This window comes from Pituophis catenifer, unplaced genomic scaffold (genome assembly GCF_029215685.1).
Source record: "Pituophis catenifer annectens isolate HBS135680 unplaced genomic scaffold, rPitCat1.0.hap2 SCAF_3, whole genome shotgun sequence".
In the NCBI taxonomy this organism is placed as follows: domain Eukaryota; kingdom Metazoa; phylum Chordata; class Lepidosauria; order Squamata; family Colubridae; genus Pituophis; species Pituophis catenifer.
Window position 1 is genome coordinate 68,915,784 of NW_027256883.1, and position 15,793 is coordinate 68,931,576.

General features: G+C 38.7%; 1 protein-coding gene across 2 annotated transcripts; it reads left to right on the forward strand.

Annotated features, from left to right (window-relative positions):
• Positions 1–506: 506 nt before the first annotated feature.
• Positions 507–15,576, forward strand: ADTRP (androgen dependent TFPI regulating protein). 2 transcript variants are annotated; one of them, XM_070942506.1, is made up of 6 exons: positions 507–776; positions 6,181–6,315; positions 8,550–8,651; positions 12,136–12,251; positions 13,680–13,831; positions 13,940–15,576. In XM_070942506.1, exons 1-6 carry the CDS (start codon positions 606–608, stop codon positions 13,948–13,950), a joined length of 687 nt encoding a protein of 228 aa, XP_070798607.1. In that variant the 5' UTR covers positions 507–605; the 3' UTR covers positions 13,951–15,576. The 2 variants fall into 2 exon arrangements, with proteins under 2 accessions (XP_070798607.1, XP_070798606.1); XM_070942505.1 differs by having other exon boundaries at positions 14,638–15,576.
• The last annotated feature ends 217 nt before the right edge of the window (positions 15,577–15,793 follow it).

Genomic DNA, 15,793 nt, shown 5'->3' on the forward strand with positions numbered 1-15,793 from the left:
GAAAATGCACAAAGCATCAAATCGTGCAAAATTTATGAAGGTTAAAAAAAATGCAACAGGTAGGATTTAATACTCTGTTGCAGTTAGTTACCTTTATCAGGGAGAGGAGGAAGAGATAAAACAGTATGAACTTTATCTTTCTATCTCAAGATGGTGCAATGGCGCTGTTCAAACACTTCTGGGGCAAACTTCAGCCCATCTCTTTGATAGGCAACTGGTTTTTCTTCTCTGGCCTCCATAACTATATTTTATTTATGCATGCATCGAGTTATGCAAACTCGCCCCACCCTTTGTTATAAAAGATCAAAGCGAAGGCCAACCGGCAGCTTATCTGCAGCGAACCTCGTCTAGATATTTCTGTCCGAAAAACTGAATTGTGGGAGAGTTGCCAGGCGACAAACAACAGACGGGAAAAAAGCAAAAAAAAGCAAAAAAATAAAGTTTACTGGCCGGGGCTGTCGCAAGTGTCAGCCGGCACGCTGTGTGCAAAGCCGTCCGAAGTTCTCTCTGCAGCAGACGGCGATCTTGCAGCGTGAGAGGCTCTCCGCGGCTGCTGAAGACGTGAGAAGGGGAAAGAATTGCTTAGCGGGCTCGCTCCCAGCACCATGCACCCCTCTGCCCGCCCCGTCTACTACGGCGTTGTTTTCGCCTGGTATATGTTTTTTTTCTACGGCAACGCCTACTCCTTGGCCAACCTGGATAAGTCCCGCATACCCACAGGCCCCTTCAACCCGTTTTACGGCAGTCAATGGAAATACCTGAGTTTCCTCAACGTGGTAAGTGTGCTAAAGCGGCCGCCCAGCCTCTTCAGCCTCGCCAAATAAGGCGCCTATTTGTATTTCCGGCTGCGAATAAACCCAGCGTGGCGGGAATCTGCGGGATTCCAAGCCAGGTGTTGGGCGGGTAAAAATGTGATAGAAAGCCTGTGTAAGCTTTAAGGCAGCCAGCGAGAGAGAGAGAGGAGCTGCTTTTAAAGTTAAAATTGTAATGTAAAGGAATCATTGAATGCACAAGACGGATGGGGAGACCTCAGAGATCAACTCTCTTCCACCAGCTCATGCTTTTTAACCCCAAACGGCTTAAAAACATATGCAACCGTTTGTGTGAGAGTTGATTGAAAGATCCATGCCCTGCCAGCAAATAAAATAATGATGATATTATTATTATTATTATTATTATTATTATTATTATTATTATTATTATTATTATTATTATTATTATTATTAGATTTGGTTTGCATTTATATGAGTTTATACGCCTGTATGAATATAGTCAGTTTGTGAGTATTTGGGGGTGGGGTGGGAAAGACATGTGCAGGCAATTTGGAGGGGTTCTATAGAAATCCAGGAGTGAAACACATATGAAGAAATTACTGCATCTGATTGACTGTTTTATTGGAGCTTCAAATGTCCAGAAAACTTTCCACAGAAATGCCTTTGCATTTTCCCAGATCTTTATAATGCACCTTTACAGTGCTAAGGAATGAAACATAATACACAAAATTAAATTCAGATGTTTAAAAAATAAGCAATTATCAAGTTCAGATTCACCACACCTTAACATGCATTCAGTAAAAAGAAAAGTACTGTGTAACTAGATCTACAAACTGGAGGAAAATTCTGGGTTAAGGTTCATCAAATGATGGTCCACTTTTTATTTATAGTATTTATAACACATCCTGTTTCAGGGACAGCTAAAATAACAATATATGAAACAATTCAATACTCATATTTTTGAAAAGTAAGTCAGTGCACTAAGCTATAGGAATGTAACCAGGTTTTAACCATGTACCACAATGAAATCTGTCAGCACCAGCGAAATTAAATGGGAAATTTCAATAATGGAGGGTGTGTAGCAAACCTCTTTTGAAATCAGTTTAAGTTTCAGATGGGGAAATAGGTAAATCACCATGGAGTCGGTGCAACAATGAGATAGACAGTTATAAATTAAACAAACAAACAAACAGCTTCACTTACACAACACAGTCTTCATTGTTTGTGATTTCTCAAGAATGAACCTCTTATTATATACTTAAAATGAAGCAATGGTGGTAAAGATGATGAAACTTGCCAAGATGGCTAAATTGTCTTCTTTGATTTGAGAAAAGACGATATTTCTGTTTGTTGCTGATTGAAACCCCTTATGGAGATTTTGCATAAAATTATCTGTGGTTTAGATGATTACACAAGATAGATTATAGAAAGAAGAAAGACTTTATAGAGAAAAAGATTAAGTTTATAATTATACTTATAACTGCTGTAAAGAAGATTGGAAGCCACTTCTTTATAACGTGTTCTTCCTTTTCTATTTTTCTTTTCCCCCTTTTTTGTACTTTTAACTTGTTCTTTGATTTTTTTTCCTCTTTTTTCTTTGCTTTTATTAGTCTGCATTAGTTTTTAACCTTTAAAAAAACTTTTAATAACATTTTTTTTAAAAAAGAATGATCCTGCTGCAGCATATTGCATGTTGAAGACTTCATACATCATTAATGAGCAATATTTGCTTTTAACAAGGAAAAAAAATATGATGGAAGGCAGGGCGGAGGATTTCGGACAATACCTGTATGACAAAATCGCTCAGATCCGGGGGGATTTGGACTCTGACTGGGTAGATCAGGGCAGGGTGACGAGGAATAGTCTTGAGAATGTTACCTGGGAGGAGTTTGATGCTGTGACTCCGGATGATGTGGACAGGATTTTGGGGAGACTTAGTGCGGCCACATGTTTACTGGACCCGTGTCCCTCCTGGTTGGTACTGGCCTCCCGGGAGGTTACACGAGGCTGGCTCCAGGGTGTTATCAACGCTTCGTTGAGTGAGGGTCACTTCCCCGCCGCCTTGAAAGAAGCGGTGGTGAGGCCTCTCCTCAAGAAGCCGTCCCTGGATCCGGCAATATTGGCCAACTATCGTCCTGTCTCCAACCTTCGCTTCCTGGCGAAGGTTGTTGAGAGTGTGGTCGCGCGACAGTTTCCACAATTCTTGGAGGAAACATCCTATCTAGATCCGTTCCAGTCGGGTTTCAGGCCTGGACACAGCACGGAAACGGCATTGGTCGCGTTGGTTGATGATCTCTGGAGGGCTCGGGACAGGGGTTGTTCCTCTGTTCTGGTCCTGTTAGACCTCTCAGCGGCTTTTGATACCATCGACCATGGTATCATGCTGCACCGGCTGGAAGAGTTGGGGATGGGGGGCACCGTATTACGGTGGTTCTCCTCCTTTCTCTCCGACCGGTCGCAGTTCGTGTTGGCAGGTGGGCAGAGGTCGACCTCAAGGCCTCTTATATGTGGAGTGCCTCAGGGGTCGGTCCTCTCGCCCCTCCTGTTCAACATTTATGTGAAGCCGCTGGGCGAGATCATCCGTGGCTTTGGGGTGAGATACCACCAGTACGCTGATGACACCCAGCTGTACATCTCCACCCCAGGCCACCCCAACGATGCCCTTGAAGTGATGTCCCAGTGCCTGGAGGCTGTGCGGATCTGGATGGGGAGGAACAGGCTCAGGCTCAACCCTTCCAAGACTGAGTGGCTGTGGCTCCCGGCATCCCGATATAGTCAGTTGACTCCATCACTGACTATTGGGGGCGAGTCGTTGGCCCCCACAGAGAGGGCTCGCAATCTGGGAGTCCTCCTGGATAGGCAGCTGTCCTTGGAGGAACATCTGACGGCTGTAACCAGGGGGACCTTTTGTCAGGTTCGCCTGATCCGCCAGTTGCGGCCCTTTCTTGATCGGGATTCCCTGTGCACAGTCACTCATGCCCTCGTCACCTCTCGCCTTGACTACTGCAACGCTCTCTACATGGGGCTCCCCTTGAGGAGCACCCGGAGGCTCCAACTGGTCCAGAATGCAGCAGCGCGGGTAGTGACGGGAGCAGCCTGGCGCTCCCATGTAACACCGCTCCTGCGCGAGCTGCACTGGCTCCCAGTGGTCTTCCGGGTGCGCTTCAAGGTGTTGGTTATCACCTTTAAAGCGCTCCATGGCATAGGGCCTAGCTATCTTCGAGACCGCCTGCTGCCACCGACAATCTCCCATCGACCCGTGCGCTCCCACAGAGAGGGCCTCCTCGGGGTGCCATCAGCCAAACAGTGCAGGCTGGTGACCCCCAGGGGGAGGGCCTTCTCTGTGGGGGCACCTACCCTCTGGAATCAATTGCCTCCAGAGATAAGGAGAATCCAAGACCTCGGTGCCTTCCGCCGTGCCCTTAAAACCTTCCTTTTTCAGCAAGCCGGGCTGGCCTAATTTTTTAAGTGTTTTTAAGTGTTTTGTTTATTGTTTTTAATTAATGGGGCCAAATTTATATATGTATATTTTAACTGTATTTTAATATTTGTACTTGATGTTTTTACTTGGCTGTTCACCGCCCTGAGTCCTCAGGGAGAAGGGCGGTATACAAATTCAAAATAAAATAAAAAAATAAAATAAAAGATGGACCATAGTTTACATTTGTTAGGGATCATTTCTCTTGTTTATGTTTCTGTATATATAAAGTAATAATATCAAATTTATTCAGGTGGTTGCAGCAAAGAAACACAGTGCATTGCTCCAAGCATGTAGTACAGTGACGGTGAACCTTTTTGGCACAGAGTGCCCAAGCCGGAAGGCGTGTGTGCGCGTGACAGCACCAGAGTGCCGGAAACCCAACAACCAGCTGGTTGGCGAGCATGTGCGCCTTGGAAACCAGACAACCAGCTGGCTGAGCTGGGGCGACGGTGCACGTGCTCACAGAGAGGGCTCAGCGTGCCACCTCTGGCACGCGTGCCATAGGTTCGCTATCACGGATGTAGTACTTTCAAATTGTTCATTGCTACATACATATGCCCATGTGTATACCTACTCTAAGATGCTGTGAGGATTAAGGGAACCCTAAGCACAATAACCTCTTTGGCCTACAAGTTTCTGGCCTGGTGCCTAGGTATTTGACCTGAATGTTGCCCTATTAGAAGCCTTATATGGATGAGATAATTTAAAGCAGTTACCCCATTTGCTGCCTCTTAATCCTATCTGTCTAGAGACTCTAGACAACATGGCAAGGATCTGACCAGTTTGCCTTCTGGTTTGTAGATATACTATGGCCAACTCCATCCACCTTTTCTGTTTTCTGTCATGACAGCTTTTTTGTGAGGGTTGCCCTGATATGTACTCAAGACTCCAAATATGTCCCCAAAGATTGCTTTTCCCTATTATATGAAGGAAAGTAAAATAAATACAACAATGACTCTTTTCCCGGCATAATGTTGTATTCTTTAATGTATTTGTATTAAATTGGTACTTTTGGTATAGTATCTGGAATATAATTATAGAGCTAGCCTAGACATTTTACTGCTTGAGGCAAACAAAAAAGATGGCACTCTCCTATCCTCCAGTGAGTTTGTGGTAAGATAATTGGGCTGTCATTGAATATTACTTCAAAGCTGTAGAAGTAGTAGACCAATTTGTAATGCAGGATAAACCCTATGGCAAATTCGGTCCAGCAGAAGGGAATGACATAGATGGTCAAGAGGAATCAGTGAGAGGTTAGCTCTCTTCCCTTCTATTATTTGGTATTTCAAGTATCATTCCATCAAATGTAGGCTTGATCTTGTATAATGTTTTGTGATGCATTTCCATGAGGACGATTCAAATGATAAAGGCTTCAATTGAATTGAAAAAGGAGATTTAATTGAATCCCATTGAAGTGGAATGCAAGATTATAAGCAGCAACTCACTTTGATTTGTTCTCTTTGATAATTGTTTGTATATTGAATTGCTCTGCTTTGATGATTTAATTTTTTTTTTCAGAGTATTGGATTCAATTGTTCTGATGCATCAGATCCAAGCAATCTGATTTTCTGGAGCAAAACAGTACTGCTAATCAAAATAATACTACGCAACTTCACATAGACTTAAATATTGTAAAATAAACTTTTTGTATTAAAATTCCTCTCAGAGTAGAATCCATATTACTTTTTTAAGGTGATTTTCTTCTTGTAATGACTGGATATCTACACTTTTAATTGCTTTCTCTTATTTAAGTTCATTAAATGAGGCAGTTTATCATCCAAGCTAAATCATTAAAACATTTCCAGCAAGAAAAATATATTTTACCTGAAAACTAGTCTCTAAAGCATAAGCATGTAATTTGATGAGGTACAGTATGTACAACTTAATTTTGGATTATCAATTGCTTATTAGATGTAATTAATTTAGGTTTTGCAGGCTTTTTTCTATGCAATCTCCTTGCTGACCAGTGCATTCATACTAATGAAGAAACGAAGAATTGCCACAACCATGATTTCCTTTAAAGACTTGATCTTTAGTAGCTTGGTTTTTCCATTATCCACAGTAAGTTGCAATAATACTTATAATGCAAGATTAATTATATGTGTTATGAATTAGATAATTACTTGGATAAAAAATAATTTGATTTTAAGTTAATTCCTAGTGTTATAGCAGGAGCGAGTTGTAGCTGATACCCAGTTTAGTATATTCTTTCCAAATGTTTATAGGGGTCTTAGGAAGGAATACATCATTTTGAGGATAATAAAAACGCTATTGTAGGCAGAACCTAATTCTTGAGTAAAGAAGTCAGATCCTGTCATACTGAAGATACTCCTTTTAAAATGGAAGCCTTGTTGGTGTGGTTGATTTGATTATTTCAGGCAGAAAATATATATGCTATAGTGAATTCTTTGTCTGATATATAGTTATAGGTACTACAAGCTGTCTAGAAAAGTTGCTGATAGCACTGGGGAGAGGCAATAGTTATGACATAGGAAAAATGTCTGAGAGGTCAAGTTTAGGCTACTAGGTAGTAAGACTGATATGAAAGAGTATCAAAATATCATCTCAAAAATGCTCCATCTGCAGGACTGGAGTAGTTCAGGGATTTCAGTGCATATATGAGATAACGGTGTCAGATAGAGTTTAGATTTAGACAGACGACAAAAAGGCTATGAAAAAGGATCATGCCAACGACATTTAAAAAAAAAACATAATGGGTAGAATTTTTTCTACCAATGCAAAATGTCTTCTAGTTAAGTTTGGTGGCGATCATGTGTAATTAAGAGTTCCTGGATATGAATAAAAACAAAAATATTAGTGGTTGTAAAGCAGTGGAACAAATAGAAGTGCTGAATGTGGTCATTCCTGGATAAGCAAGAAAAGTAAAGATACTGGAGAAAAGGCTGCTAGATGTTACTAGAAAATGTTGAAAGGCCCAATCCCTCATAAAAATCTTTGTTAATGGCCACAAATGTAAATTAGATCTAGAGTTATGCTTACCTAGTCAGAAAGCTTACAATGATCTTGATTTAATGAAGAAAATTAAGAAGCATTACAATGAAAAGTAGAACTAATAGAAACTTGAGCTGAAGTTGGTGAAGGAGAACTGCAAAATATATAAGCAAAATATATATGTGGATGGGACGTATTATTAGGGGAACCTCTTTCTTTTTTACTTATACTTTGAGGCCATATATTACAGCTTTCATCTGCTTTCCAACTCAAAACAGCAAAAAAGTGTCTTATTTTCATCAGACGTGGTCCAAGAATCACAAAAGGATATTCATGCTCCCTGCAGTCACCGGTTGCCTATTCTTGCCTTATATCTTGTTTCTTTACAAATTAAATGACTATTGATTTCATTTAGATCTAGATTACTTTTGTAAGATTTAAAAAAAATAAGATAAACATTGTTATTACAAGTCCTTTTTCAGCAATTACCCATTCAGCAACCATATGAAGTTTTGATGGTGCTGAACAAGGAAACTTATGACTGATCCTTGTAGTTGCGGCCTTTGTGGCATTCTTGTACTCACATGATCACTATTCAAGCACTTGGCAACTGGCTCACAGTTCCAACATCACAGTGTTCTGTGGTCACATGATGACCATTTGCAATCTTCACTACCGGCTTCCAATGAGCAAAGTCAATGAGGAAAGTGTAGGAGGTTATAAATGGCATCTATATGATGTCACAACACCCAGTTGGATTCGCCTAACAATAGCAACTGGAACTGCCAGAACTGCAGTCATAAGTTGGTGTGATCATGTGATATTTTGCTTTATGACAGTGTGGCTTAGCAACTGAGTTCCTGGTCCAAATTACTATAGTTAACCTAGGATTACCTTTTAGAAAAGGGGTCTCCAACCTTGCCAACTTTAAGACTTGTGGACTTCAATTCCCAGCTTCATTGGCTGAGGAACTCTGGGAATTGAAGTCCGCAAGTCTTAAAGTTGCCAAGATTGGAGACCCCTATTTTAGAAGGTCTCCAAGCCTTGTCTAAGTAAACCCATCACCCTCCCATTTCAAAAATAGTTGATCTAAAAATTTGCCATTTTAAAAACCCGCCTCCATATCCTTTGTAAGTGTAAATGTAGACAGTTTTGCTATTTATCTTTGTTTGATACCACTGATACCTACCGCTGCTTTAAGAAGGAGCAAAGGAGGGCCGTAGGATGATGGACGGGTGGACGGACAGACAGACAGACAGACACTGTAAGATAGGTATATACTGTAGATAAACATTCATCGTAAATTTGGTCAATTGGCACTTTTCTTCTTTGCTTTGTTCTAGTTTGTGTTTGCTACATTTTGGAGTATATACCTCTATGATCGGAACCTTATTTACCCAAAATATATGGATTCAATTATTCCTGAATGGATTAATCATGGAATGGTGAGTAAAAAGAAAAAAAGCTGAACATAACAAAACCAGTCAGAATAAGCTATGCATATTATTCCAGCTAATTATTCAGATTTAGGTTCATATGTTTCAATAGTCAATCACACACTTGATCTGTTATAAAAAGTTAACGAGAAGAGCCTCAAATTGGCAGAATCATGGCCAGACATCGCAATTTTTCATTTGTAGAGTTCATCTTCTCTCTTTAACTTTTCGTACTATTATATGCAAAAAGTGGGAGTGCGAATTGCCAAAGAAGCCTTGAAACTCTGGAGGAAATGTTAGTGGATTCATCCTTGCCAAATTTAAATAAATGGAAAGATGTGAATTCATTACATGAGGAGCAGAAATAACTTTTCTAGGTTTTATTGCAGTTCCTGCAGAAAAGGCTTGGCTGTGAACCGTATTTATATAAATGCAGAAAGACTGAGAATACAAATAATTATTTGTAAATATCTGGAAAGGAATGAAACAGTCTAAAATCCATGGTATAAGTGTTGCCAACTAAGATGTAGTATATTCAAAAATATAACAAAATGCTATTTTTACTACTAATAATAACAGTAATAATTTGACACCAGTAATTTGATATATTACTGGTGTAGAAGATTGGACACAGATTAAATTAGACAGTTCAGTTTATGATTCCAGTTACCTGCCTGTATATGACACAAAAAGACAGCAGTAACAGAGCTCAGGTAGTCCTTGATTTACAACCATAATGGAGCCCAAAATTTCTATTGCTAAGCAAGACAGTTGCTTTTTGTCCCATTTTCTGACTTTTCTTGCCACAGTTGTTAAGTGAATCACTGCAGTTGAGATAGTAACACGTTTGCCACACTCATTAAGTGAATCCTTCAACTGGCAAAAAGCCAAATCCACTTGGATTATGCTATCCTTATTGCCAGTCTCTGTTGCCTCTGTTCTCGGGCCCTGCATTTACCTATTTCCTCCAAGGTAATAAAGTCTAGCAGATTTTATTTTCTTTAAAACTTCTCTTAGATAATGTCAGAATAAGGAAGAAAACACTACCTTAACAACAGGTACAGTTAAGGATAATTTAAGTCTGTCTCACTTACAGACTGGAAAAGAGAAGAAGTCAACCTTATGGAGATGTGGCATAAGACAGGTACTGACAGGACATTAGATACAAGTGGAAATGAGAAAGATCCTAAATGTGCATCCTAAAATAACCTGCAGCATTATGACAGACCTGCAGATACAGATAGTGCTTATTTAGTGTCCACAATTGGGATCGGCAACTTGGTTGTTAAGCAGAGCAGTCACTATGTGAAATTGTGATGGTGCTTATGGTCTTACTTCAGCTTCTCCTTTGCTTTACAGAGCGGCAAAGGCTGTAAATATATAAAGTTACTTTTTCATCATGGTCATAATTGACCATGCTAAATGTCAATTGCTAAATGAGGCAGTCACTAAACAAGGACTACCTTGTCCCACATTACAAACAAATCAAACTGTAAAGTCTTCCCTTAGGAGTAACACGGCAGTCGGTCTTTAAAGAAAATGTTAAGTCTTCTGCTCAGTATTTCACTGTACATAAATTGAATGTGCTATTATCATTTCATAAAATTTCAGAGCAGCAGGTACTGAATAAAGCAAAGCTTTTTTAATGAATAAGTAAATAATACCTCTGTTATGATAGATAAATAAATAAAAGCAAGGCAATACAGAACTCATCCTGAAAGAAAGTGTCTATGGGGAACTGAACTTCATGTATTTTGATTATTTACAGCGAGATGCCTTGTTCAGATCAGGTTTTCCCTTCTTTCTTTTTATTAGCAGGAGGATTATCCCAGTATGATAATCATTTTCTCTTGTTGGTTTTTTATTTGTTACAAGTAAATGAAAAAGAAAACTGAGAATGAAAACTGTAAAAATGAGTCACCATCCCATTTTTATCAACCCTCAAAGATTGATGACAGTTGAGGCATAATTATAAAGATTTGCTTTTTAAACAGTTTTTTTTTAATTTGCTCAAAATACAAAGCTTGCATTTATTTGAATGAATGGTAAATTAAACAATATGTTATAGTGGAAATGAAGTTTAATTGCTTTTAATGGTTCATGGTGTGCAATTTGACTGAAGTTATATTAAAAATTGCTATGAGAAGGAACTGGTTTCCAGAGAAGAAAACACAATGCATTTAAAGAGCTTTCAACTAGCTTTAAGCCGCAGTATATGGCCCATTACTAATGTCATTTCTACAGTCAGCTTTCTATTCTCTAGCAAAAGGAATTCATTCGGGAGAGCTAATTAAAAGCCATTGGCAAATAGAAAACTTTGCAATAAGTGGCCAATCATGCAATGATTGTGGTCTTTGGTTGTATCAACATTAATCACTGTGAGTTAATTTGCTGTTGTAAATTGTATTGTTCTTTCACTGTATACTGTTACAAATGGATAAAACCAAAATGAGACAAACTTAAATGATTTTTTAAAAAATCCTTGCCCAGTTCAGCTTTAACATCCACAAACCTTTTGTTTATTTAGTTTCATAATTACCCATTCAACCCTTTCACGTGTCTCTTATATAGAATATAAGTAATAATATAGTACAGGGATCTCCAACCTTGGCAACTTTAAGCCTGGCAGACATCAACTCCCAGAATTCTGAATTGGAGACCCCTGATATAGTATACTTTAACAGGGGTGTCGAACCGGATGCGTCACATGCAGGCCACGCCTTGCTCAGTGAAGGCAAAAAACATTGTGATATATCATGTGACATCAACATGACATGGAGAGTTTGACACACATACGTATACACACACACATACACACACATACATATATACACACACACACATTTATATATTACTTATATAGTAATAATACAACAAATACCTGAGTTAAAGTGAGTTCAGAAATAAAGAAGGGACTGTAGAATCTAGAAGGATGATTTTGGTGACTTCATAGACTCACTTGTATAAAACTTTTCTTGGCAAACAGTGATGGTTTGCTGTTTTCTTCTGGGATTATTTAACTCTCCATTCAAGTATACTTAACCAGGCTCAACATGACTTTGCTTCTGAATCGACTCAAGCCTGGTCAGTTGCTGCCATCTGGAGGTTTGGGATAAAAGAATTATAAAGTTTTTAAAAGGTACATTGCTTCTTTCAGAAGGACTTTTATTCTCCAATTGCCCTGCCATGTTTGTAGCGATATCCTTAGAACCCAGAGAACTACAACTTCTCTTTGAAATGCTCCCAACTTCCTTCCTTCAATTTTCTATTTAAAAAGCCACATTAAGGAGGAAAAGATGGAAGCGCTCCACTTTTTTGTTGTTGTTGGTACCTCTGCAGATTCTTTGGAAGATCTCTGTCGGGGTATCCAGACTTTCCTATATCCTTAGATACACTTACATCAAAATATAACTCTGTGTAACTAGGGTGGGTTGTACTTTTTAATTTTTTGCATCACAAATGCAGTTTGTCTAAAGCACTGTCTTTTTTCCAGCACACGTTGGTATTTCTTTTGGCCCTGGTAGAAATGTTTGTTATCCCTCATCAGTATCCATCAGTGGGTAAAAGCCTCAGTATCTTAGGAGTGCTTATACTGGCCTATCTACTTTGGTAAGTTTCTAAAAATAAATGAATAAATGGGTTTTGTTTGTTTGTTTTTACATGACGTTTGGCAAAATTTGAGGAAACAGTTCTGTTCTTCATCTAATTGAATATCCAATGTCAGTGTCCTCAATGGAAGCAACTTCCTTCTCTCCTTCCTACAGGGAAAAAATATCCTCAAATACAGCTACAGTGAACTCTGATCTGACCTTGAGGGACTTTGGAATTTGAGTTATACACCTTTACCTACGTCACATGAGGGGATAATCAACTCCTCAACTTAACCAGCTTATTCATGTTGGTTATCAAGTTGCTATTCCATAGAACCAGTTTGCACAAATCACTGCCTCTACTACTAATTTTGCTGTTTTAAACTTTTCTCAAAACTTCTGTTTTAAAACCAAGGATGGGAAACACTTCCTCATCCTCTTGATGTTGCAAAATTATAGTTCTTAACAGCAAATGGGGATCATAGCATATTCCTGACCCTCCTTCAAATATAAAGTTTACACGAGTAATCTTCAACTTAGTACCCACCAGAAATACTGAACTACAACTTCCTTAGAACCCTGAATTATAGGATTTGCAATACAAAAAAGAGAATGTTAGCTAGGGAAGTTTATTTTAAAGGGTTTCTCCCCCCCCCCCCACACACATGTATTGGAGAAAGTCCGTAAACCAGATTAGAAGGAGGAGGAAGAGACTAGCCTAATGATACTAGCTGTTATTTAGATATTTGGTGCTTTAGGCTAGCCTAATAATCAACTAAATTAACTGGTTGCTTCAGGCAAGAGATGCTGGACAGTGGAAATAAAATGAAGTGATAGGTGATAGAGTTCTGTCTTTCCATCAGCCTGCTTTGCATCTCCAGATGAATTGGATCATTCCCAGATTTTAAATACTGGTTGGCTTCTGCATATGAAATTAGGTGCTAACATCATCTTATCCTTTTCTTTGATAAATATATTAAGACAGCTCTATTTCTGCTGTTATTTCTGAATCACAGGCAGGGACATGAACAAGGGGGTAAAAAAAGTTTTTAAAAATGTAGCTTTATCCATGTAATTGAAGACAGAGACACATGATGTATATAAAAAAAGAACAGAACTTCAAATGAGTAGCCATAGTCTCCATCTTGATTTTTTTGTTTTGTTTGTTTGTTATCCTCTCATCCATGGATGCCCCTGGCCTCAGGCAACAATATTGAGAAAATGTAATACTCCTCAACCTTGCCATTAGAAGACTTCAGAGAGAAATATTGAATCAGAAACATTCATATTGTTCACTATAGGTAGTCCTTGTTTAGTGATTGCCTTGTTTAGTTATCTCTAAAACTTATTTTAATTTATATTATAATTATAATTAAACTTGGACCAATTGATCTTGTTTCTTTCATAATGAGATATCCTAACTGAAAGAAATTAATTCTCTTTCCAGGATCCTCTACTTTTTTGCTAAAACAGGAAAATGGCTATATCCTATCTTCAAGTTTTTAAGTCCACTTGGCATGATAGTATTTTCAGGGATTGCTGCTGTCACTGTTTTCTTTTACTACATGTTAGGAAGATTTCTCAACCGCATGATTTGGGGTGAGTTTACTCTTACAAAGAAATCCTTTGAAGTTATCAGAACACATTTATGTATCTATTTGAGTATGTTTTGATCCAGGATCCTGTCCATTTGTCATTGTTTTTCAGATACGGATTGATTTGTACATTCATAAGAAAATGAGACTTTAAAAAATAGCAGGCTACGATAAGTATATTCTTCGAGAATAGGAAATATTCCTGTACTGTCTATTACTTAGCGTTTGAAAATAAGACTTGGCTAGGCTGAATAAATGGGCTAATCAGCATAAAACTAGAAAGTTATGAGATCTAGATTAGAGTCCCCTGATGTGTCCCACCACAGAGATATTCTGGGAAAGTGGTTTAATTCTCAGCCAAGAGTTGGCTATTTGTGGGTAACAAAAGGTCCTTTTCCTAGTAAATGGTTTCTTTTGCTGCAGGTTCAATACTCTTATTTGTATATAATACTAAGCTAGGATTTGTTGAGCAATCCATTACTGCTATTGTTTACAGATAATCCCTAGACATAATGGGTAGATTCACACATCATGCTAAAGCAAACAAATGCTTAGCTCTCCATTCACAAACCATGCTGAGAAGTGAGCAGAGGTAAGAATGTTATTCTCTATTTACTAAGTCCCATTTCCACAATTTATCTTTTACATCACATATGAAAGTCAGCAGCACTGCCAAATTTTGTTCAGTAGCTGTCAGTTGTCAGATTCTTAAGGTAGTGACGCCTCTTTGGCAGACAGCAAAACTATGTTGTGTTTAAATCTTCATTATTATTTTTTCTATTTTTGTTTACCTTTTATGTCTTTGTACAGGTGACACAGTTCCAGTGCATGATGTCCACAAGAAGAAATGCAAATGAAAAGCTGATGGTGTCATCCCAAGAGCTAGACAGATGATGAAACTAAGAAAATTGCTATGAAATCTCTCTGTATAAAGCCAAAATAAATTCTTCGGAATAAAAAGTTCTGCCAGCACAGAAGAACAAAGATCCAGGAAACGTGGACTACTGCTAAAGAAGTATTGCTATTGATTAGAGAATTCAGATTGTTATATAGCAGTGATGGTGAACCTTTTTGGCATCTCGTCAGCAGCGCAACCCGGAAGAGGAGCTGCAAAGGGGGCATGTGCACGCATGCACGTGCCGGGAAATGAACTTCCCGGATACCTAGTCTTCCGGGTTACTCGTGCGCATGCATGCACGACGATTAGCTGGCCAGCACGCATGCCCACGCCAGAAAACTTTCCACTTTCCAGCATTGCTGCATGCACGAAGGCCAGCTGATCATTGCATGCGCATTCGCTCCAGAAACCTGGAAGAGGAATGGGTGATGCTCGTGCCAGGCAAAATGGCTCCGCGTGCCACAAGTTCACCATCATGGTTATATAGGATGATCAGAACCTGCTAAGAGACAAATATAACACAGATGACTAACATGATTTTGTCACCCAATTGCCTAACAAATGAGGCTAAATTCTAATTTTTTTTTTATTCAACTGCAATTCTAAATTTATTCAGATACATTTATAGCTATTTTCTTTATTCAACATGTGCTGGTATAAATTACTAAACAGAACATAAATTACTGTAACAGAACAAAACACCCCAAAGTCAGTCACGTATTTTTTTATGATAATTGGCTTTCTGTAATACGAAATCTGAGACTAAAAAATGCTCAGTGTTAAATAATAGATACGAGAGTCCAGTAAGGCAGCTGAGGCCCACAAAAATGGCTAGAATGAATTACGATTATTTTGAGGATAAAATGAAATAACATCTGATCTTCTTCTTGATTTCTTTAGATGAGCCCAAGCTACAAATACAATAATTTAGAAATTTGTATACAAGTAATACTCACTTAATGACAGTAAATTGGATCAGAATTTCTATTGCTAGGTGATGAGGTCATAATGCATGATGTCGTGGCTTAGCAATGGCAATCCAACCAGTTGCCATGTTGCTGTCGTTAA